This window comes from Vicugna pacos, chromosome 22 (genome assembly GCF_048564905.1).
Source record: "Vicugna pacos chromosome 22, VicPac4, whole genome shotgun sequence".
In the NCBI taxonomy this organism is placed as follows: domain Eukaryota; kingdom Metazoa; phylum Chordata; class Mammalia; order Artiodactyla; family Camelidae; genus Vicugna; species Vicugna pacos.
This window is the reverse complement of record NC_133008.1, coordinates 10,409,817-10,431,963: the sequence shown is the minus strand read 5'-3', so window position 1 is coordinate 10,431,963 and position 22,147 is coordinate 10,409,817. Positions and strand designations below refer to the sequence as shown.

General features: G+C 38.9%; 1 protein-coding gene across 7 annotated transcripts in view; it reads left to right on the top strand.

Moving 5' to 3' along the window:
• Window positions 1-19,751, top strand: part of CPEB4 (cytoplasmic polyadenylation element binding protein 4) — a 62,576-nt gene extending 42,825 nt beyond the window's left edge. For all 7 annotated transcript variants that reach the window (XM_072947218.1, XM_006198970.4, XM_015234964.3 and 4 more), the window contains 6 exons: window positions 4,993-5,166; window positions 9,405-9,494; window positions 9,883-10,001; window positions 11,395-11,509; window positions 12,624-12,805; window positions 15,266-19,751. In XM_072947218.1, coding sequence (XP_072803319.1) covers window positions 4,993-5,166; window positions 9,405-9,494; window positions 9,883-10,001; window positions 11,395-11,509; window positions 12,624-12,805; window positions 15,266-15,493 — 908 coding nt within the window. In that variant the 3' untranslated portion in view covers window positions 15,494-19,751. The remainder of the gene's footprint in view (window positions 1-4,992; window positions 5,167-9,404; window positions 9,495-9,882; window positions 10,002-11,394; window positions 11,510-12,623; window positions 12,806-15,265) is intronic.
• Window positions 19,752-22,147: the final 2,396 nt, after the last annotated feature.

The window sequence follows — 22,147 nt, the reverse complement described above, 5'->3', positions numbered from 1 at the left end:
AAATATAGTAACATAGTGCTCCCAGTAGTAATAAATATGAATAGTACAAAAAAGGGTAAAACAAGAAGTAGAATCATTCTTCCTTTGCCCGTCTTAGATCCTGTTCGCAAAGGTTCTAGTGGTTGTGTTTAGAAAAAAATATTTACGTATCTTCTCACATACCTACTTATATTTTCTTTATTTTAGAATTCACACAGTAAGAACCATACAATACATAGTTGGAGAGCCTCATTGGTGCACAGGAATATGTGCTATATTTTTTAAATGGCTGCATTTTTCCTTATGAATATACCACTATTATGGATACTTTCTTTTGTGACTGTAACAAATTTTACAACAAATGAGAAAAAAGATACATTTTAAGAGATAAACAATATTTCCATATATGTATATATATAAATGTATTTTGAAAAAGATCTGGTAAGTCTTTCTGTACCTTCTTGCAAGTCGAGCATCTCAGACTAGTGGAATGTTTTACTAGAGGAAATTTAATGATGAATATAGGGCATTTGAAAGCAATCTGGTAAAGACCCTTTGGAAATAAAGTATTTATCAATAGATCTAATAACAGCATGCATCTAGAAGTTATAAAAATTTATAGCCATGATGATTCCAACCCATTTAGAACGTTCTTGAACCATTTTAGTACTGAACATTAAATTATTGAGGACTTTATAAATCAAAACTAAGAAATAAATATAAAAGCTAAACATAGAAATAGTATTCAGTTTAACTCTGATGGGAGCTAGAGGATTTCTTTTTTCACAGTATCTGAGACTGGAAGTCTGTCTGACATGTTCCTCAGGAAAGTGGTGAAGATCTGTGTCACAAGTATTTCATCCTAATATTTTTGAGCCAAGTATAATTTGAAATAGATAAGAAAAAGGTGCTTAGAACCTCTCTCATATATAGATGAAGTGGCACCACATATCATTCTGTTAATATCTGGGTTTTGGTTACATAGGTGTGTTCATGTCATAGAAAATTCATTGAACTGTGTACTTATGATTTGTGTTATTTCCTGTGTATGTCACATGTCAAAATCTACATAAAAATAGTATACAGCATTAATAGCATTATAATAAGTGGAAATCAAAAATTTAAATATTCTCATTTTCTATGCTCCAGAATGTCACTGTCATTTTATTTTCCCCAGTACTAATTTGGGCAGGTTTGTAGTTACAAGCATTGTATACCTATAGCCTATTTTCCCTAAATATGGGAAAATGTTTCTAAATAGATTTTAGAATTTAATCTCAGAATTTAACCATGAGTTATATTAACCAGCTTGATTTTGTGGTACGGGATCAAAGTTTGAAAGTATACATTTGAAGACTCTGAGAAAGTATTTGATTTTTGCTTTTGATCTATACCTTTTTTTTTTTTTTACTGTTCCTGAAACTATTTTTGAACTAATGGAGCTATGAAAGTTTCCCCCTTAATTTTGTACCTTTAAAAGCCTACCCTTTTCAAATATCTGTTTTCTTAGAAATCCAAGTAGCATCAATCAGCTTTTTAAGATTGACAAGATTTTCAAATCATTCATTTCCCCAAACTCCCTTGTCTTTGAAGCAGTTGTATGAATAGAATGTTCTTAAACAAGCAGCTACTCTTGTGATATCTGTCTTTCTAACCTCTGTCAGGTTCACTAAGTGAGAAAATACCTCCCCTCGCCCTAATTTAAGAACTATTAAAGTGAAAACCTTACCGCTTGAGGGAGATTTTATGTGGTTTTAATCCGTTTACCCAAGTACTTCGGTGACGTGCGGTGTTATCTAGTAATGATAAAATTGTATTTTAGTGTGAGACATAATTTCATTTTGAAAAATGTGCACATGGTACTTGTAAGTTATAACTCAGTTACAACTGAGTTATACTTAACTTAGCATTTATCCAAAGGGCGAAGGATTAAAACCCTGACCAGTTTGTGTAATGATCTCTTAAAAGGTGCTGCAATTTCTAACTCAAAAACCTATCCCAGCTTCCTGTTTAAACTTCCTCTCCAGCTAGGACCTGACTTGTTCCATATGCTTCTGTTCTGGGCACCTCTCCGTGAGCTTTCCAGCGTCTCCAATTGTGACATTGCCGGGTCTGCAGTGCCCTTTCCCTGTTTTTCCTTTAAGGTCCCTCTCAAAGCCACACCCTCCGGTCTCTGACTCTTTAATCAGAACCAGTTTCTCCTCTTCCTCCGCTCCTGTTGCACCTAACATTTAACGTGCCAATTGCTGTAATAGAGACATTATCATTATTTGCTTATGTGGCTGTCTGGTCTTTAAGTTCCTTGGAGTCAGGGCCACGTGCTGTTTATCCATAGTGCTTGGCAAGATCAGGCAGTCCAAGAAATGTTTGTTGAATAGAATTAGGGTATTTGGACAAACTGCACTTTTAAGTGTCAGTTTGTTTGAGGGAAGACATTTTCTCAGCTTTCCTGATTTGAAGTTTATACTGCCGTTTTCTGAGTATTCATGTAAGTGTTGTATGTATCATGGTTTTTCTTGTCTTCTTGGTAGCCTTGGTAATAAAGTGCCACACTTTTTACTTTTCAACATTTGGAACATGGTAGAAGGTTTGATAAGGGACAAGAAACTTTGGCTAAAAGGAGGTTCAGAAGTTTCAAAGGTTTCATTTGTTACAATTTTCATTAGGGAATAATTGAGAAATGGTATAAACTTGCTGTTTATCCTGTAATGGTGGAAAAAGTCCTGAATTAAATATTGAAATATCTACTGAATGGCTAGTTAGCAGGGACTTGTGGGAGAAATTCAGATCAGTATGGTAGGAGCTGGTTTAGACCATGTTACACACTGCCTTAGTTTCACGTGAGTTTGGACTTCGGGTGACAGTGATAGCAGAAAGCTTCCTTGAAAACAAGAAAGGGTCAATACGCTTTTACAGTGTCCTTGAGGAACTTAAAAAAAAAAAGCATTAAATTGACCTCTCACATTCAAATTCCTTATTTTTTGAGATATTTACCAAGAAATGAGGAATTTAGTCAGTTTTTGTTTTTTCAGTTTCTAAAGCTGGTAGATAAAATCATGGTTAATTCTTCTGACAATGTTTGAAAGGTTGTTTTTTTTTTTTTTTCTCATTTGACATGCAGCAAGGACATATGGGCGAAGGAGAGGTAACATTATTGTTTCTAACTTTTGAATGTGTAGTTGTATTTGGAGAGGACCCAAATTTGCTCAGTTTCTAACCCTGGGGGCGGGGGGATGAAACATAGCTTTGATCCAGACATACTTTATGTGTTACAGTTAATGTTGTAGACATTCTAATTTTGAAAGAGTCAGAATGGGAGGATTTGGATTTGAATCTAAATAATTGCCCTATGTTTTAAACTCAACTTACTTATATCTGAAGTTTTGTTTCCTTTTTTTTCTTTCTGGAAAGACTTTCTTAGGAGAATAAAATTAAGAATCTTTAAAAAGGAAAATACAGTCTGACTAGACTCAAAATACCTGGTTATATTGGAGGTTCAATTATACTTGAATACCTTATGTCTGCTTTTTTTTTTTTAATGAAGTCAGCATAATACATTTGGTTTAAAATGAGATTAGCTAAATTAATGACTAACCCTATAAACTTCGAACATTGGGGGAGGGGAAAGCTCTAGAAATTTTAGAGGATTTTTAAAAGATTCATTTCCTAGAGGTGCCTGAGTAAACTTTATTTTTGCCTCCTTTACTAGTTTTTCCTTTTTACAAGAGAGTTAGACAGTTAAATAGTTTAGCTTTAAAAATAAGTGAGTTTTTGAGGATCCAGAAATAACCTCCAATTTTATAGTCATTTTTTATCTTCATTATGTAACTTTTTTGAACTGTGGTTTTAAAGGGTAAATTCGTAACAAATAAGCGGTGGTTGTTTGTGTTTAATAATGAAAGTTGAAAGGAAGACAAGTGTGGTGACAGAAAGACATTGGAATGTTTCAATAAAGGAAGAAAACTTAAGATACATTTCTGCCGGATCCATTAACAAATTCCTTATGTAGTACCTAAAGTAAATCTGCAGCTGGGAAAGTGACCAAACAGTGCCTGAGAGAGAGTCTACAGTTATTTGTAGTTCTTTGTTTTGCTTATGATTTATAAGTTTGTATTTTGCTGGCAGGTAAGTACGGGAAAGATATTAACCACACTGGCATCTCTGGTCTTTTCTGCTTTTATATTCTGTATGATGGGATTTTTCTAACAGCAAATGTGATGACTAGTTTTTAGAATTAGATACCACCTGTAGCAGCTGATAATTGCTCAACTTAAAAAAAATAGCTTTTGCATGCCTAAAGCTCTTAAATTTTGTAAGACTGGACAGTAAAAAGACAGCATTAAGTGGGTTTTGATAATATCCCATCAGTTAGGTAAATTAACATGAGTATTCACTTTAAAAATTGACTTGTTTAGGGGGCAGGGTATAATAGCTCAATGGTAGAGCGCATGCTTAGCATGCATGAGGTCCTGGGTTCAATCCCCAGTACCTCCATTAAAAAAAATTAAGCAAATAAAGAAATAAACATTATTACCTCCCCCTCAAAAAAAAATCGACGTTTATTTTAAGGACATTCTTAGAGGAAATTGTGCAGGCTATATTATGTGATGTTTTAAAGAAATTTAAGTCATCTAGCATCTGGTAGTCAAATTTAATACTTAGTGTACATGTCCAGGTTGCCTGTGGCCATGGGACCCTGCCAAGGCAGTGCAGTTTGCTGCCAGCTGCCTTCAAAAGAGTGCTCTCTCCTACTGTACTGCCATTCCACCTCGCTGAAGTGTCTGGAGCCCAGTGGGGAGAGTTGAACAGCCTCTGTTTAACCATGTCCTTTCTCTCTGACTCGGTTGGGACTTTAAGGTGATGGAAATTCAAGAGCATATCTAAGTGATTTGTTGTTCAGTGAGAAAAAGAAAAGCTTTATTGAGTCTCCTGCTTTCCTTGTTTCTCGTGTAAGATGATCAGTGGCAAGGAGCATTTTCTGTTAGCATTTTTTTTTCCTGCTTTCTGTTCCAGGTCAGTCCTCACTGTTTCCAATGGAAGATGGATTCTTGGATGATGGCCGTGGGGATCAACCTCTTCATAGTGGCCTGGGTTCACCTCACTGCTTCACTCACCAGAATGGAGAAAGAGTGGAGCGATACTCTCGCAAGGTGTTTGTGGGCGGATTACCTCCTGACATCGATGAAGGTATATTTACAAAGAGCTGTGTGTAGCACGTGCCCAGCCTGGCACAGAGTAGGTAACGCATAGTAATGGTTGCTGTTAGTATAATGGCCATCTTATCTGGCTCCAGGCGTTTGGTTTTGATTGCATTGTTCTCTGGTCAGATTTTCCGATCATAGTGTGGAAGATGAGTTCACACAAAGAAGGGGAACAGAACTTTGGGAACCAGCTGAAGCAAGTGATTGGACTAAATGAAAAAGAGTGCACATCACTGGGAAAACTTCTCAAGGATTCTGTTGTGGGCAAACACAGACGCTAACTGCCTTTCTGTGTGTCCTGCCTTGGCCAAATTCAGTTACGCATTCTCTTATCTCTTTTTATGAGTGCTCTTTTAAATGTACAGTCAATTGTTTAAAAGTGTAAAATCTTAGATTAAGCATGAATTTTTGAAAAACATAACCTAGAGTTGTAGGGAATCTTGAGTTACATCATTTTGTGAGTATTTTTTCACTTGTCCAATATTTTACATGCTTTCTAAATGCCATGTGCTGTTCTGAGGCTTGTTTACAATGGTAAACAAGATAGAAAGCCCCTTCTTGGATAGATTTGACATTCTAGTGGGGGAAGGCAGATAAAAAAGTGTGTAAATATGCAAGAAAATATTAGAGAGCAAGTTCTGAAAAGAAAACAGGTCGATGTGATACAGCGATGCGGGAAGACGTGTGAGGTGAGGTGGTTAAGAAAATCCTCTTTGAGGAAGTGATACTTGAGCTGAGACCTGAGTAAGGAGCAAGCAAAAGGACATAAAGGACTAGCTGTCACCTGTGGGCCTAAGTGACCCCAATGAAAATCAGAGGAGCAGACCTTATAGCAATCATGTATCTGTGGTTGCTTTTTACCCCCTGATCTCTTTTGTCTTGGTTCCTGAATGGAAAGGGAAAGAAATGCTGATGGAGGATTGAAGAGTTTTCTCTAAAAATCTTTAGTGTCTAATAATAAGGTTTAATAATCTCCCATTTAGATTGGGATTAAACATACTGAGCCACCATGTTTTCCTTAAGGTGATCGATCTTTTGGAAAGTTGAGACAAAAATGGTTGCAAACAGCCAAGGATTGAAAAATAAACTCAGATTTCGGGGTTGTTTTTTTCTTGTTTGTTTTGGTCTGTGATAAAATGTCCTGCAGGAAGCTATGCTGAAATATCAGGCCAAACTGAATCAGTCTCCATCCTTTTCTCAGGAAGTGTAGCTTCTGTTCAGAGTGTTCATCCTGGGCTGAACGTCTGGCCACAGTGTTGTCTACTCCAGTAATACTGCTCCTGGGTGTGGCCTTCTCTTTTCTCTAGCTGGAATCCTCACTTTTCTTACTGTAGTGGATTCTAGGGTAATAACAGACCAGGGTCAATTTTTTGACCCTTTGAGGTCAGATCCTTAACACTCCTGAGCCCTGCTTGGACTTTGATGAGTAAATTAACATGCTTATATACAAAAAAACGAAAGCTGAATCTTATCTGACCTTGCTTGGAATAAATTCTTTCTCTGGCCTAGATAGTTTAAATTTTTTTCAGAAAATTACTGAGCAATCTTAAATATATCGTTCCTAAAATTCCTAGAGGCACCAGTGAATTTGCCAGTTTGGCAGATGACGTGGTTTAAGCTGAGCAAAATTAATGGAAATTGTGTTAGTCATCTTGCTATGTGCTCGAAACCAAGTGTGTTGATAACAGTAGCAATGTAGGTGGGCAGGCCTCTCTACTAAAGTGTGAAACATGTCTTCCTGAAGAGTATTGTGTTCTGCAGAATTGTGCACTGAGAATTACACAGTTCATGGGGGAAATGGGGTTAGAGGCAGAGCACGTAAAACCTAATGAATTTTGTATCAGAAGCAGTAACAAAAAGAGAATTAGTACCTTGGAAATAACCTGGACGATTCAGACAAGTGGCTCAGCATGGTTAGAGGCTGCCTCAAGGAATACTGAAAGTACACAAAACCAACAGAGCAGAAATCCTGGCTTTGCTGGCTCGGGGGCAGCGTAGACAAAACTGGACCTCTGAGCAGCTGAGGAAGTGCCATGTCCCAGGAGACAGGAGCCCTGTGAGGCTGGGCGCGCACCTCTCTGGCAGGAGAGCCTTGGTTGCTGTGCTTATTTTTAATTTCCTTATGATGGAGCTGAGGGGGCTTCTGCACATCACACAAACTGGGGGCTTTTCCCTTTCCTGCTGAAGGTTGTAGTTCTCCCTCCATGCTCGCCCGCCTTGCTTAGGAGAGATCATTTGTGAACAAGTATAATGTCCAGGTCACCCTGACATCATTCCCCTGTTTACTAATCTCACATGGGCTAAATGGTACAGAATGTATTTCTCATCTCTCGTTCTGTTCCTCTGTCCTCCCTACTCCCAGGTCGTATCCACACATGCTTGCTTACTCTTTCCAGAAATACCGTGGAAATTTATTTTCCTAGAGTCTACTCATCAGTTACCACCTGTGTAATACAGCATGGCTGGTATTGTTTAAATTCATAGTAAAATGCGATCAAGTCTTCCCTGCCCGTCCCACATGCCCTTCCTTTTCCTTCCTCATAAGGCTGAGAGATATTGGTGTCCAAGGAAGAGGACTGGTGAGGGGGGAAAGGGTGCCAAGTGGAGGGTGTGTGTGGGTGTGTATGTGGAGGGGTCCTGGGCAGCAGCCTCGGCAGAAGGGTGCGTGGTGTCTGATAAATTAGGGCAACGAGGGAACAAGGGCTGGGGTGCAGAGGAGGAAGGTGGAGGAGACTGCCAGGGTCTCCTAGCTGAAAGGCTGGTCCCATCGATCAAGGGGGCAAACGTACTGAGGATGTTGGGAGCTTGGATTTTCACCACGAGGAGGGAATTTACAAACATGGACAGGGGGAAGGCTAGGAAAAACCGGGAGACGTTGGAGTAGACTTGCAAGTGTCAGTATGAACTCATTTTTATAAACACACATACAGATACAGAAATAGTTATAAATGTGTCCGTGTGTATACTCATGTATTTCCTAGCTTTGTCCTCTGAGAAGACTTAGAAATAATAAATGCCCACTAGCAATGGGTGTATGGAATACCCAGATCTTAGTTTCTAACTATCTTTTGTTACTGAAAGGAACCAGGACTTAAGAATTAAAAAAAAGAAAAGCTGATTCTGGGTAGAGAAACAACAAGACGAAAGCCTTGGGTCAGAAAGTGTGGAAGCACTTACAGAAGGATGGGGATAGGACAGAGGACATAGGAACTCCCACTGGCCAAGTCAGGGACAATTTTGGGAACAAACTGAGCATCAGAATAGATAAGGAGCGAATCAGATTATAACCCATTAAATAAAATAGGTCCATTCTGATATACATAAATATATGAGTAAATAAATGGGGGAGAAGGGAAGACTCTTCCTTCCTGCATAGTAGTAACTAGTAAATGTAGAAAGATTGGAAATAGGTAAACAGCGTTGGGCATTTATCATCGTGGTAGCTGATCTAGGCAGGAGTCTTCAGTGGACGCCAAGCCTAACGAGGGAACAGAATATTGATGGGTGACACCGTGTTCCCCCACAGCATATTAATCAAATTCAAAGGGGAAGATGGTTTCTCATTGGTGGAGACAGCAGGCAGATAGCAACCTGGCGAGCGGGTCAAGGTTAACACACCCAGTGAAGGGACAGGGCGACCTCGCATCACTGCGGTGGTGGTCCTGTTCAGAATGCATAGCCCGCGTCTGGGCGTGAGCAAGCAGTGCAGACCCAGGTTGAGAGTCATCCTGCAGAGCGGATGGCCTGTATGTTTGAAGGCTGTCAGGTACGTAAAAGACAGGAAAGAGTGAGGAGCCATGGCACACTGCCTGAAAAAGACCGATGCCCTAGAGACATGACATCTAAACGTGGCATGGTTCTGGATAGGATTCTGGATCAGAAAGAAAAGAGGTATCAACTGAGATAGTTTAAAAATTGGATGGAGTGTGTGAATTGGGTAAGAGTGTTGTATGAATGTTGATTTCCTGATTGAAAGGAGTGACCTTGCTTTGAGTAGGTACCAGCAGTTGTGTTTCGGCGAGAGAGTCATGTCAGAAGAAGGTGATAGATGCGATGGATGGATGGATGGATGGATAGATAGATTAGTGCATTCACACAGATAGGAGGAGGAAGGGAAAGAGGGGGAAGGCAAATGTGCAAAATGTTAACTGTTTTTGCTAAACTATTTTCTAAAAGTGATGATAAAAATACTGAAGCCTACCTTTTTGGTTTGTTGTTCGTTAGATGAGATCACAGCTAGTTTCCGTCGCTTTGGCCCTTTGATCGTGGACTGGCCTCATAAAGCAGAGAGCAAATCCTATTTTCCTCCTAAAGGTAATTCTCAAGGTTCAACATCCGTGTACAGTTTATCCCTATATGCTTTTCATAAGTGTTTACTCTCACTGTATAAGTTTTCATTGTTAAACTTACGTTTTCCTAAATGTCTCTTTAAAGTTTCTGCTTACTATATACTCTCAATTCAGATTTAATTTTGTTCTAAAAGAGGTTTCAAGATCATACCAAACTGAACTGAATATTGAATTATCAGCCTTTGGGTGGGATTCAGTTTTAGTTTTTTGGGGGTTTTTCTTCCCACTCTTTTTCCCTTCCTTAGTTTTATGCTTCCTTTCCCTTGAGGAATTACCAGAAAAAAAAAAAAAAAGAAGAAAAGGAGAAGAAGAAAGAAAGAAAATATATAAGCCAATTTCCCCTTTCTTATTAGGCTATGCATTCCTGCTGTTTCAAGACGAAAGCTCTGTGCAGGCTCTCATCGATGCGTGCATTGAAGAAGATGGAAAACTCTACCTGTGTGTATCCAGTCCCACTATCAAAGACAAGCCAGTAAGTGCAGTCTAGCTTGAAAATAGCTTCTGGTTTTTGGCCTCTATTCATTAGCTCCGAAAAGCCCACAGACGTCTTAATGTGTCCGTTAATTGACATGTTTGTAATTAGAATCGAAATGGAAAAGTTTTGTTGTTGTCAAGTTCCTGACATTGACGTCTTGTATATTTGCGGACATGATTTTCACATCGAAATTTTTGTTACTTAAAATATTGGTAAATCATTCTGTTAAAAGACTTCCCCCTGGGAATACATTTGATAAATATAAAGTAGCTGAATTTTTTCTGAGTAATGGAACTCAAACCACAAATGTATCTGTCTGTCTTTTTCCTCTCTTTGATGAAGGTTTTATCCAATATTCTCCTTAACGTTTTGCATATGGGACTCTCACCAAGTAAAATGAATTATGTCTGTACATAGATGTACATTATGTGTTGTTTCTCTTTGAAAAAGTTTTTCTTTAATCTTTAGGAATAGTAGCAACTAGTCTGTTTTGACAGATCTGGCAAACCAGTAATCTGTTATCACTCAGCCAGAGCCTGGTGATGAGGTGGAGTGCATAACGGAGGCGCCAGTGGGCTCAGCTCAAGCAGGCATTTGTGGAGTATCTCTTGGTGTCTTGGGGTTGTCCCGGGGTTCCTGTGTGGCCTAGACTCTTTCTACTTGACTTGTTTGTTCCCTGCCAGTCCCCGTAGATATTTAAATTTGGGACCTTCTGGCTTTGGGACTTGGTTGGCATGCATGTTGGGAATACCCCATTATCAATCCCTCAGCCTTTGGTGTGACATTAGTAACAATTAATAAATGTGAACAGTTCAATTGAGGTACTTGATTCTTGGCTGATGTAATGGACACACACACTGAAGTGTTTTATCATAAAAAGTTTTACTGCAAGTAGCATCAATATTTTTATTTTGAAATGCTTTTTGAAACAGTGAACAAACAGATTTGTTAGCATTGGGAGTTTTTTGTCTTTCCTGCACATAGAATTGGCCACACGATCCTCGTGTATTTAGTACTTTATGCTAATTAACGTCAAAGATCATGCCAAAATTAAATTACGTGGGTACTGGGGGGTTGGGTAGACTGGAGGCCCCAATAAGCTGAAAAATAGCTAATTAACTTACAGATAATTATGAACGTGTTAAGTAATTTGGCTTATAATAAATAAGCAGTTAAGCTGAACTTTCCACCTTGGTTTAGTTTACTCTTAAAAATGAAATAAAGGGTTGGGATATGCTACTTTTTAAGTCCTTTCTAGTTTTACAGTTTTATTCATTTGTACTGATATGGATTATTACTTTTGAAAGTGAAATACTCTGCAATAGTTTTAAACATCTTTCCCCCATTAATTGTATTCAGAATGAGACATTTTGGTTTGCACACTCCCCAGGTACAGATTCGGCCTTGGAATCTCAGTGACAGTGACTTTGTGATGGATGGTTCACAGCCTCTTGATCCACGAAAAACTATATTTGTTGGTGGTGTTCCTCGACCATTGCGAGCTGGTATGATTAAACAAAGAAACAAAAAACCCTGTTTATCCTTTACCATAAGAAATATAAAGATTTTTAAAAGATTTTTTTAGGGATTAATTCTCCATAAGCGTTTGTGTTAATGGCTTAAGAGTGAAAGTTCTAGAATCAAAGGTCTGGGTTTGAATTCATGTACTCTGGTCCCAGTTAATAGCTGAATAACCTTGGGCAAATTAATTTCTCTGATTTTCAATTTCCTCATCTGTCAAATGGAGTTATAAGTATGCACTTTATGTAGAGTCGTTTTGAGGGTTAAATGAGATAAGGGATGCAGAGTGCTGATGCTCACCGGTCGCATCGTCATCTGAGAGAAGTCTCTCAGGAGCGGGTTATGGGTCACAGTGTTTGCTGCTTGTTTCCCAGTCCTCGTGTGCTTTGCAGCTATTCACCGAGCTCTGAACTGAAACAGGGTTCTCAGCAGTGCATCTTATTTTTAGAGCAGTACTTACGGAAGAAATGTCACCCCCAACTTCAGATAATTTGAGGTTTAACAGCATAAATGAGATGAAGAACATAAAATGAACAAGAAAGCCATTTCAAAATTGTAACATTTCATGGGGAGGATACATTTATTATTTCAAGTTTCTTTATGAAAAATGGGCGAATAGCTAGACTATAGGGAAAGTGAAAGGGTTTTGATGGAAATACGCTAGAAGGACCCCCAGGGAGTCTAGCGATCAGTTTTCTAGTGTTCAAATGATTATTTATATTAAGCAGTACCTTGTTAACTGGTAAATATATGGCGGCATCATGGTAGAGAGCAGGCAATCAGGCTACAAAGCTCAACAGTCACTTAAACACTGTGCCCTTGCACAGACTGAGCATCCTCTCTGTGCCTGAGTTTCCCCAGGAAGCTGCTACCTGCTTCACGGGGTTGTTGTGAAGATCCAAAGTGAATGTACGTGGAACACCCCGCAGGGCCCCTGCCCTCAGTTACTAAGATGAGCACAGCGGACAACTGGTAGTCAGGGCTAGTTTCACTTGCATGACGATTGTAACGACAGATGAGCTGCTCTCGACAAAACCTTTGGTGAGCCAGGTGAATTGTCCTGATTGCAAACACCCTGCTTACTCCTTCCCTGTGCAGTGGAGCTCGCCATGATAATGGACCGGCTATACGGCGGCGTGTGTTACGCTGGGATTGATACTGACCCTGAGCTGAAATACCCGAAAGGAGCCGGGCGCGTGGCATTCTCTAATCAACAGAGCTACATCGCTGCTATCAGTGCCCGCTTCGTGCAGCTGCAGCATGGAGAGATAGACAAACGGGTAAGTCCTGGCCTACGCTCTGGAAAGTTCTTGAAATGGCTTTCTGACTGTGCTGGCACCAGGCTTGGAATGGGGCAGTTTTATATGACGGCATGTTGACAGCTGACAGTTACACCTAGAGGACCCGTTAGATGCGTGGTCTAGAACGCATCTGAGAGTTTGCTGTGAGTTTCTGCTCTCTCTTCGTTTTGTGACTAGCTCCCCAGAGCACTAGAGTCAATTTGCTGCAGTCCATTTAATGTTTCCTAAGCTATCACCTCCATCCATTCAGTTAGTCACTCAATAAATATTTACCAAGTCCTTTGTACGATGTTATATCAAGTGTACAAACACGAATGCCCTTGAGGTCTGACCTTTTTAAGCCTGGGATATGGAGAGTAAGTACCTCAGCAAGACCTATTTTCCTATGCACTGTGTAACAAATGATTAAATAAATTCACTTCTAGGACTGTACTCTTAGAAATATTTCATCATAACAGACTAAGTAGAAGAAGTTGAACCCTTGGCATTTGTAACCCGTTTTACCACCTGAAATTAGGTAGTAGTTCACTGGCATTATTTTCACTTTAAATTCCTCTTTGTTGCGTTTACCCTCTGACTCAAAAGGCTGGAGAAAACCTCAAAGGTAACTCTTCCCTCTGTTTTCGAATATATTGTATTTGAGGCTCTACGCTCCACTGTGTGTCTTCTCTCTTTGCAGTCACAAATTTCTTATCTTTGTGTGTGATGCACTCAGCAAATATGTTAGCGCCTGGGACAAGAAGTCCCTGTCCTTATGGGTTTATGTTCTGGTGGATGGAACTCTGTCTTATACCAATACCACTCAGAGTGTGGCCTGTGAACCCGCTGCCAGTCAGTAAATGGCTTGTTACGAGTTTGTGGAGAGAGAGGAATTTACACCAGAATGTGAATCCACTGCAGTAGTAAACACAGTGTTTAGTTCAGATGAGACATTTTTTTTTTACATCGAAAGACCTTCTTGATGAAGGAAGCAGTGCGATGATTTATATTCTGGTGTCAGCTCCTTATTTCACAGCAGACTGGCGCTTTCATCAGGGCTGCTTAGACGTCCAGCTCTCTGAGGCATTGTGCTCAAAAAGTCTTCACTGATGGACTGTATGGTGCTGTTCTCAATTCAGTACGTAGAAACAGTCAAGTCAGTAGCAGCTTATACCCTCTGCTCGTTTTCCTTTTCCAATTCCACTTTACTGGCAGCTGGAAGTTTATCGTCCTAGTGGTCGTCATACCATACTGTGATCATATTAAGGAGAAAGGTGTGGATTCTATTGTAAACACAGAGGAAGAGGCAAGGTTAGCTGCAGTATGTAACCTTCACACGCCTCCTTGTATTTCATTCACACTTTAAAAAACAGTGCCTCTGAGTAAACAGCCTCCTGCCTCACCACTTCACTCCAGCACAGGTTTCAGGGTTGTGAAGTTGGCCATTAGAAACTCAGACTTAAGTCGTATTCCTCTACGATCCAGTTCTTTGACCAGCGTTCTTGTCACTCTGGAGATGTGATGGGACGGCCGCGGGGCCGGACGCCGAGTCCTCTAGTCACTTCCGCTCTTCCTGCCTCCCACGTCACTCTTTTTGTTCCCGGCTAATCTTTGTTAGGCCTCCTTGTCAGCAGCGGACGGCACCAGTGGTAGGAATAGCTCGGTGCAATGGCGTTTCAATCGTGAGCCTCTCCAAGACTAAAAATAACCCACCCTTTTCTCGCTGGAGAATTAAAAGCCAGGTTATTTTTAATGCTTGAGAGGCTCAAATGACAGGTTGGCCTATTGAACACAGGAACAGTTCAGTTTTATAAATTCACCTCTGACTTTTCGACTGAAGGAAACCATTCTTCCTGACAAAGAACAAAGCGGGGCTTTAGACCAGGAGTCCTATGGCTGCGTCTTGTTTTCCCCCGAGTTCGAGGTTTCTGATTATAACCCAAGACGTGTGCGCTGGAAATAGAAACCAGGACCCAGGCCTTATTGCAGCTCAGATGCTTGTGATGCAGGAGCCAGGCAGCTTCCCTCTGATTTGTGCCTTAAAGTGCTGTTTTGTGGCACAGGGAATCTCTCAGCTGGTCTTGTTTAAATTATAATTCCACATGTGACGAGAATTCAGATCTACTAATTAAAGTGACGGCTTCTGACTGTGAAAACTCTCCTGTGGGTTTAACCTCATAATAGTCTAAAACATTAAGTTGACTTCACTTTTTAATTTCTGTTGGAATCTTTTTTTTTCTTCATTTGAAAAGTGCTCATTTAGTAAGACAAAAATGTAAAACGATGGTATAAAAGCCTTATTACCAGGTTCTTAAAAGACAGACTGTCTTAATTTCGATAAAAGAATTATTGACCCCTCCTTTTGGGCAGCTTGGCGCAGACTCATTCAGACCGTGGACGGCAATGTACACTCACATCCCTTCACCGATGTAAACTCCTCTCTTTTACTCTCGATTGCAGGTGGAAGTTAAGCCATATGTCTTGGATGATCAGCTGTGTGATGAATGTCAGGGGGCCCGTTGTGGGGGAAAATTCGCTCCCTTCTTCTGTGCTAATGTTACCTGTCTGCAGTATTACTGTGAATATTGCTGGGCTGCTATTCATTCTCGTGCTGGCAGGGAATTCCACAAGCCCCTGGTGAAGGAAGGCGGTGACCGTCCTCGGCATATTTCATTCCGCTGGAACTAAAGGATGATGACAGTGCTCGTGTCCAGGCCTCAGAATGAGTGCACTCTTCTGTTAATTCTCACCCCCTCCTCAACCTCTTCACCTGGCATGTCCTTTTGTGCAGTCTGTTAACTTAACAATAGCCCAACGGGAGGAATGACCTATAATATAGGTGTTTTGTAGATTCTCGTGTCACTGAAAACGATGCGTATGAACTCCCTTTTCGTATTGCCATCATGTTGCCTGGAAGTTTCTCTCCTCTTGTTTAGCTGGAGACCAAGAGGATCCAAACTTCCCGCAACACTTTCTTAGAGGAGAGAGAGAAATATTAAAAGAGAAATGAAACAATAGAGTATTTTGGGTTTTTAATTAAATTATTGTTAATAATATAACAGATAAGAATACTTTTATTAAAATAACCACGTAACAGTAACACTATCCGTCTCTCCTGACGCGGGGTTTCCCCCAGGGAAGCGCGTTTGCCTTTCTCTTTCTTTTCTTTTCATCTTTTTTGCCTCTCTCTTTTTTTTTTTTTTTTTGTTTTTCCATCCCCTTTATTTTTTTTTTTAATTCTTGTAACAGCAGTGGAGGAAGTTAACCATTATTAACAGGAAGGAGCATGTTAAAGCAAACACAAATGCATGAGCAAGACTGAAGCAGCATTATAACTAATTTTAAGGGTTTAGAGGCGGAATATAATTTCATTATGCCTCAAAGTTACTACCACATCAGAAAAAAAATAGTAAAGTAGGTAGAGCTAGGTTTATTTTCTTTGAAACAATTTTTCAAATTTAGAATGTAAAAAATGGGTACCTTTACTACTTAGGGGAGCGCACTTATTTATTTTAAACTTACTTGTCTGGTCACAGCCCCAGGAAACCTACCAAAGCGAAAATTAATGACAACTGGTGGGAAAAATTAGCATTTCCTCTTCTGAAGAACAAATATATAAATTTTATTTTTGTTGTCATATATGAACTCTATATCCTAATTTACTAACACTCATCAGGTGTCAGCCTTTGCTCTCCATTTTGACGTTCAAAACAAAACAAAACAAAACAAAACAAAAAACAGATCTAGAGATACCTCAAGGATATCACTTTGATTTTGTGTTGGGCTACATGTGTCGCCCGAACTGGAAGACAAAACCTATATTCGAATTGGCTGCTGATTGGCTTACTTTTAGATTTAAAGTTACTTTGGGTATCCTGTAATTTAGCTGTAACATAGAAAATGAAAAAAAAAAGTTAAAAAAAAGTTAAGTAGTTGCAAAGTGTTTTGCACTGTTGAACTAAGTAACTGTGTAAATCTGTGCAAAGGTACGTATGTTTATCTTACTCTTCCTATAAAATAAAATAACATTACAGTTTCAGAACTTAGCATGGGACATAGTCAGTGTTTGAAGTGCCAACTTCATCAAGTAATGCATGCTTTATTATAAATAAAATTCTAGCTTTTGAAAGGCATTATTATGTGTTGAACAGTATGCTTCAGGGGTAAGTTTAAAATAGTCTCTTGAAGCCCTGGTCACGGAAGTAATTTTTATTTTAATTGCCATTGTCTTATTCAACGCCCTATCTGACGTTAAAAGGATTAGAATCAGTGTGCAAAACATGAAACAAAACAAAACAGAACAAAACTAATGGCCATCTTGCTAGCTGTGCTACCTAACAGCACCGTCTTGGATCCTTCAAAACCAAAGACTTGCCCCAACACTGCGGTGGAACCACCTGGCTGATGACCCCTACTGATGCTCTTTGGGAAAAGCAGTCCTTTATTTTTAATAACGGCTTTAATGAACTCAATACCTGTTAAGTTCCAAAGGTCAAAATGGAGGCATTTGCTGTCAAAACAGTCAGACCCAGAAAGGGAGCTGCTTTTTAAAAAGAACCCTCTGCAAATACAGAAAGCAGCCATGCGAGGGGAGGGCGCTCTGGTGTAGCTGGTCAGGGACTTTTTTTCTTTTCTCCTGAACTACATAATTCTAATCGGAATGTTCATTTGCCTCTTTTTATTCTTTTAAATGCTTGTAGGTGGCTTGGGGTGTGCTATCGTGCCGGTCCTACTCAGTAAACAGGTGTGATGAGTTAACAAGAAATAACACTGTTTGAGAACTCGCTTTGAATAATAATTTTTCCCTTTGTACATGACCTGCTGAATTTCGGTACAGTGTTTTTGTAGCTAACTTATTTTGTCATGCACATAATGTATACTTGTTATGCACTACTTTTGTATATCTTGTTTTTCCAACAGTGAACATTTTTAGGCACACTTTTCACTGACGGGATATCTCTTTATGCAATACCTCAATTTTTCATATTGCAAAGAGTAGCTTTTTGTACTTTTATTACTGAGAGATCTTCATATACTTCATTTTTTAATATAAATAATTTTAATAAATTTTATTTTCTTATATTCTGCTTTTTATACATTTCAGTGCTCTGCATACATTTTAAATTATGAATGTTGTGCACTGGCAATGCTATTTTAGAGTCTGCAGAGAAGAGAAAGCATGTTGCTTAAATTTCCTTCCCCAGCACCAGCTATTGGTGTACCTATAATTTAAGAAATAATCTATGTAAAGTCACAAATTAATGAAAAAAAATTCGCATGAAAATGACAGATAACACTGTAGTTCCTAAAAAAAAAAAATTTAAATGCGTAAGCATAGGGTAGAAATTTAAAATAACGAAATTGTCTACAGCTTCTTACTAAGTTTTTAAAATTATTCATAACGCAGACATTTTGGGTGAATGTTTAGCCATTTTTAATATTAATAAATTGATGTTAAGTGTTTGATTCAGAGATGTCTGCTCTTTTAAATTATATAAAAAGAAAAAAAAAATCGCCTGCCGTGGGCCAGGTGTGTAATGTTAGTGTGCATGACTAATGTAAGAAATCGTTATTCTACTAATATTTACTTGTGATTGTGTGACAAGCGTGTTTACAGATTATTTGGTTACACTTCAATTTACAGGGCATAAACAATTATTATCTATTACTCTGAACTTTATTGATTACATGTCCTTCAGATTACATGGGATTGTAGTTGGGAGTTACCATGTAACTCAAAACATAATTAACATGTAATTAGTTTACAGATTTTAGGGTATCACGTCAATTTACCAAGCATGTAGTTCTCGCGCACTAGCATGGCACCAGCCATGTACTTACAATGTAGTTACAGAGTAATTACATGGTTATTTTTGCAATGTAAAATAAAGTGTTTCTGATTATTTTCTATGTAAAGGAACCCTCTCCCTTCCCCCCTCTGGTCCCCACGCTTTGGTATAATATATATACTTCTCCATACACAGACCTCTGCAGAATGCAAAATATGTAAAACTTGCAGTGAATGAATTTAGCATTTTATGAGAGTGCTGTTGGAAAGACTTGATAATTCACCCTTTTTGTTTTGAAGAGTTGAATCTTCTGTTAAAAGGTGATTTAAAACTTGAATGTGACGAATTGTGGCAAGTTAACTTCAAGTTATGTGCAATACTTATTTCAAACTTTTGAAAGATCTTTGCAGTGTAATTCTTTGTTTTTAATTGCAGACATTTAAAAATGTCATTTTCTACTGTTAAGAGTAATCCTCTTTCTTGCTGGTGTTTCTAAAGAAAAGAATCAGAAATCAATCTTTCTACTAATGTAAATTTGAGATTATTTTTAAAAATGGAATAAAAGAGGTTTTAGTCATCTGCTTTATTTTATTATCTTATTTTAAAGCTACTGTGATTGATAGCATTGTAAGAATTGGGACAATATTGTATTCAACTGTTTTATTTTTTATATTTTTAAAATTTAAAGTATAATTAGGTTTTATAATTTTCATCAGATTTTTGTTATATTTTTTGGAAGTGAAACTTTTAGCAAGTGGGTGTCTAGTTTTTACTAATCCCTAATGTTTTTTTTTCCAGTGTATTGCTCATATTATCAGAAGGAAAAGTTATTTAAGTATGTCAGTTAATTGTACTACTTGGCTGAATTTCCATATAGTTTTTACTGTGTATGGGGAGGTTGTAGTATTTATTATAGCATTTTAAATAAGGGTAATTCATTTTTTATTAAAGTCATTTTCACGTTAAGTTCCTATTTTTGTATGTTCTACTCTTAAGTTATATAACACAGTTCCTTTTTTAAAAGAGTTCATTTGTTGAAGTGCTAGTGGAAAATTAATGTTATTAAATAGTTTGCAAATGACTATTTATACCAGTATGCATATAATTTTTAAATATTTGTAATGTGAGATGTTGAATGAATAAAACTTTTAACTCAGCTTTCTTTTAACATATTTATTTTCAACATAAGTAGATTATGCTTCCATGGTTGGGAATGTAACATTTAAAAAATGTTAAGAATATATTCTTTGGCCAAAGCAGAACAAACTGAAATGGAAAGATGTCCGGTTGTATGAGACCTGCCGGCAGGCGTGCGTTGCTTATTTAAGCCCGTAAATGTCAGCGGGCTGTTGTTTTTGGCGGCACTCCTGGTTCTCATGCGGCCTGCAGAGGTCTTTTTATTGGTAGCCTTCAGTGTGCGTGTGAGGCCTGAGCCCAGGCTCTGAGCGTTCAGGCATCTGCATGAGGCCAAATGTCCAGTAAAATAAGAGAACACGCACATATTTATTTAATAGGAAAGCGCAGTATCTGAGAGCTTTGGTTTGGGGTCTTTGTCAGTGGAGAGCCTTCATTTCTAGCCACTCTACAAGGGGATCTTGGTTAACAAGTCCCTTTTGAGTTTTAGTCCCCGGGTTCCTCCCTAGATCCTAGCATCACAGGAGGTGGCCTTCTGGGATTATAATCTCTCTCTCGTGTGAATTGGAAGTTCTATCTTTGGGTTGGTCCAGAAACCATGTGATCTATATTTTAAACTGCATTTTTAAGCTTTAAAAGGTTTATTGTAACGTGAAATGTTTTAACACTGAGAATATCTCATTTTTGTCAAGTTTAATTCCTGCTCTTTCTTACCTGAGTATGGTGTTCTTAAGTCTAGAAGAAGCAGGTCTCTGAGACAAATGGACTGTGGCGGTCTTTTACTTCTTAATTGTCTATAAACAGTCCTAATACAGAACACTTCCAGCTGTAGGGGCTTCTGAGAGTGATGCTCAGGACCCCCCAGGGGTACTAGGTCCCAGTAGCTAAAACTTACGTCCGGAGTTCAGTGAAGGGCTCCTGAGAAAGCCCCAGGGCCATTGGAGATGTGGGTCACGTTGATTGCCACCTCTGCAGTACCTCTGGGCATTGTGGCATGGTTTCAACGCTGTGGGAAAGAGAGAGAAAAAAAAAAAGACATGAGTAGATTTAATTTATTGCAAGAAATATTTATTTTAGACCAGTGATGTTTCAACTTGTAAGCGATGTAACAACTAGATCTTGAAATAACACGTAGCCGCAATACGGCTGGTGTCTCAAGTCACAGAGTCGGAGGGTGTGAGAGAGGTTGTAAGGGCTGCGTCTTCTTGCTACTGGTTCACCGAGACCCACTCAACAAGGAGGGCTGTGCGTGCCATCCTTAATTGCCCTTGACAGTGAAGGTATTTCACTGGTAAGCGGGTTGTGTTCGCATCCAGTTCAGAAGGAAAATAAAGTCATTTTGTTAGGATTTTTTTTTTTAAAGTCTGAGCAATACTTGAAGTCTGATCAAAAGTCATGGGGGAAGTAAATTTCTGATTTTAAAAATTAAGGAACATTGAAGATGTCACTGAAGTAAGTTAAAAACATTGAAAAGTTTAATTTTTTCCTGAAGTATGTAATGACAATAGTAAATAATAAGAAACCCTTAATAAATTTATTTCCCAAGTTTATGATCTTCAGAGCACTAAGTTCTTACTGCCAGAAAAGGACAAAAAATAAAAAATTGTCATGAAGTAGGTTGTGTGTGTGTGTGTGTAAATTTTATATAAAACAAAAGAGCTACAAAAGAAAAAAGTTCTGTCATTAAATTAACTTAGAAAGTAAAGCACCCTGTTTCTTGGAAAATCAAAATAGGAGATTGGCTTATTTAGGCTTTGAGAAGTTCTACAGAGAAGAAACCTATTTGTTTTGTTTAAAATGTTTTCCTCGTTAAGTTTGACTGTTCACAGGTAACACAGGATCAGGACCCCTGGGAACATAGTTCGGGGTCCACTGCTCTACATTTTCGTATGTTTGCCAGTGTCAGCCTTAGAACCCCACTTTGGTTTTTCTTCTGCAAGGCCTCGTGTTCCTGCCCCACCTCGGTCACCCAGCCATTGTCCACATTTAACTTGCCCAGCCTCTAACCCCTGTCCCATTTCCACTTCAGCTCCTTCCTTCCCTCCTCCCTCCCCTGCCACCCCAGAAGGAAAAGAAGCCATTACTCTGCAGCAAGAACCATCATCACCTTGCAAAGCTGCTTTGATTTGGCTCCTCACTGGCTCAGGTCAGCCCTGATTTTTCCTGAGTGCCACAAATACCGCGTCACACAAGCAGCCTGTGTTCCGAACCTGCCAGCCTGTGCTACGCCATGTACCTTTCTGATAGCGCGTATCATTTCGCTCCTTCAAAAATGTCCTTTGCAAACTTCCCCCAGCACACCCCCCCCTTCCTCATGGTCTGAGAATAGGGACCACAGCCTTTGAATAAACTCTAAGAATTCAGAAAATGAACGTTTGTGCCCTACTATGAACTCTATCTAGCAGTACCAGCTCAGCCT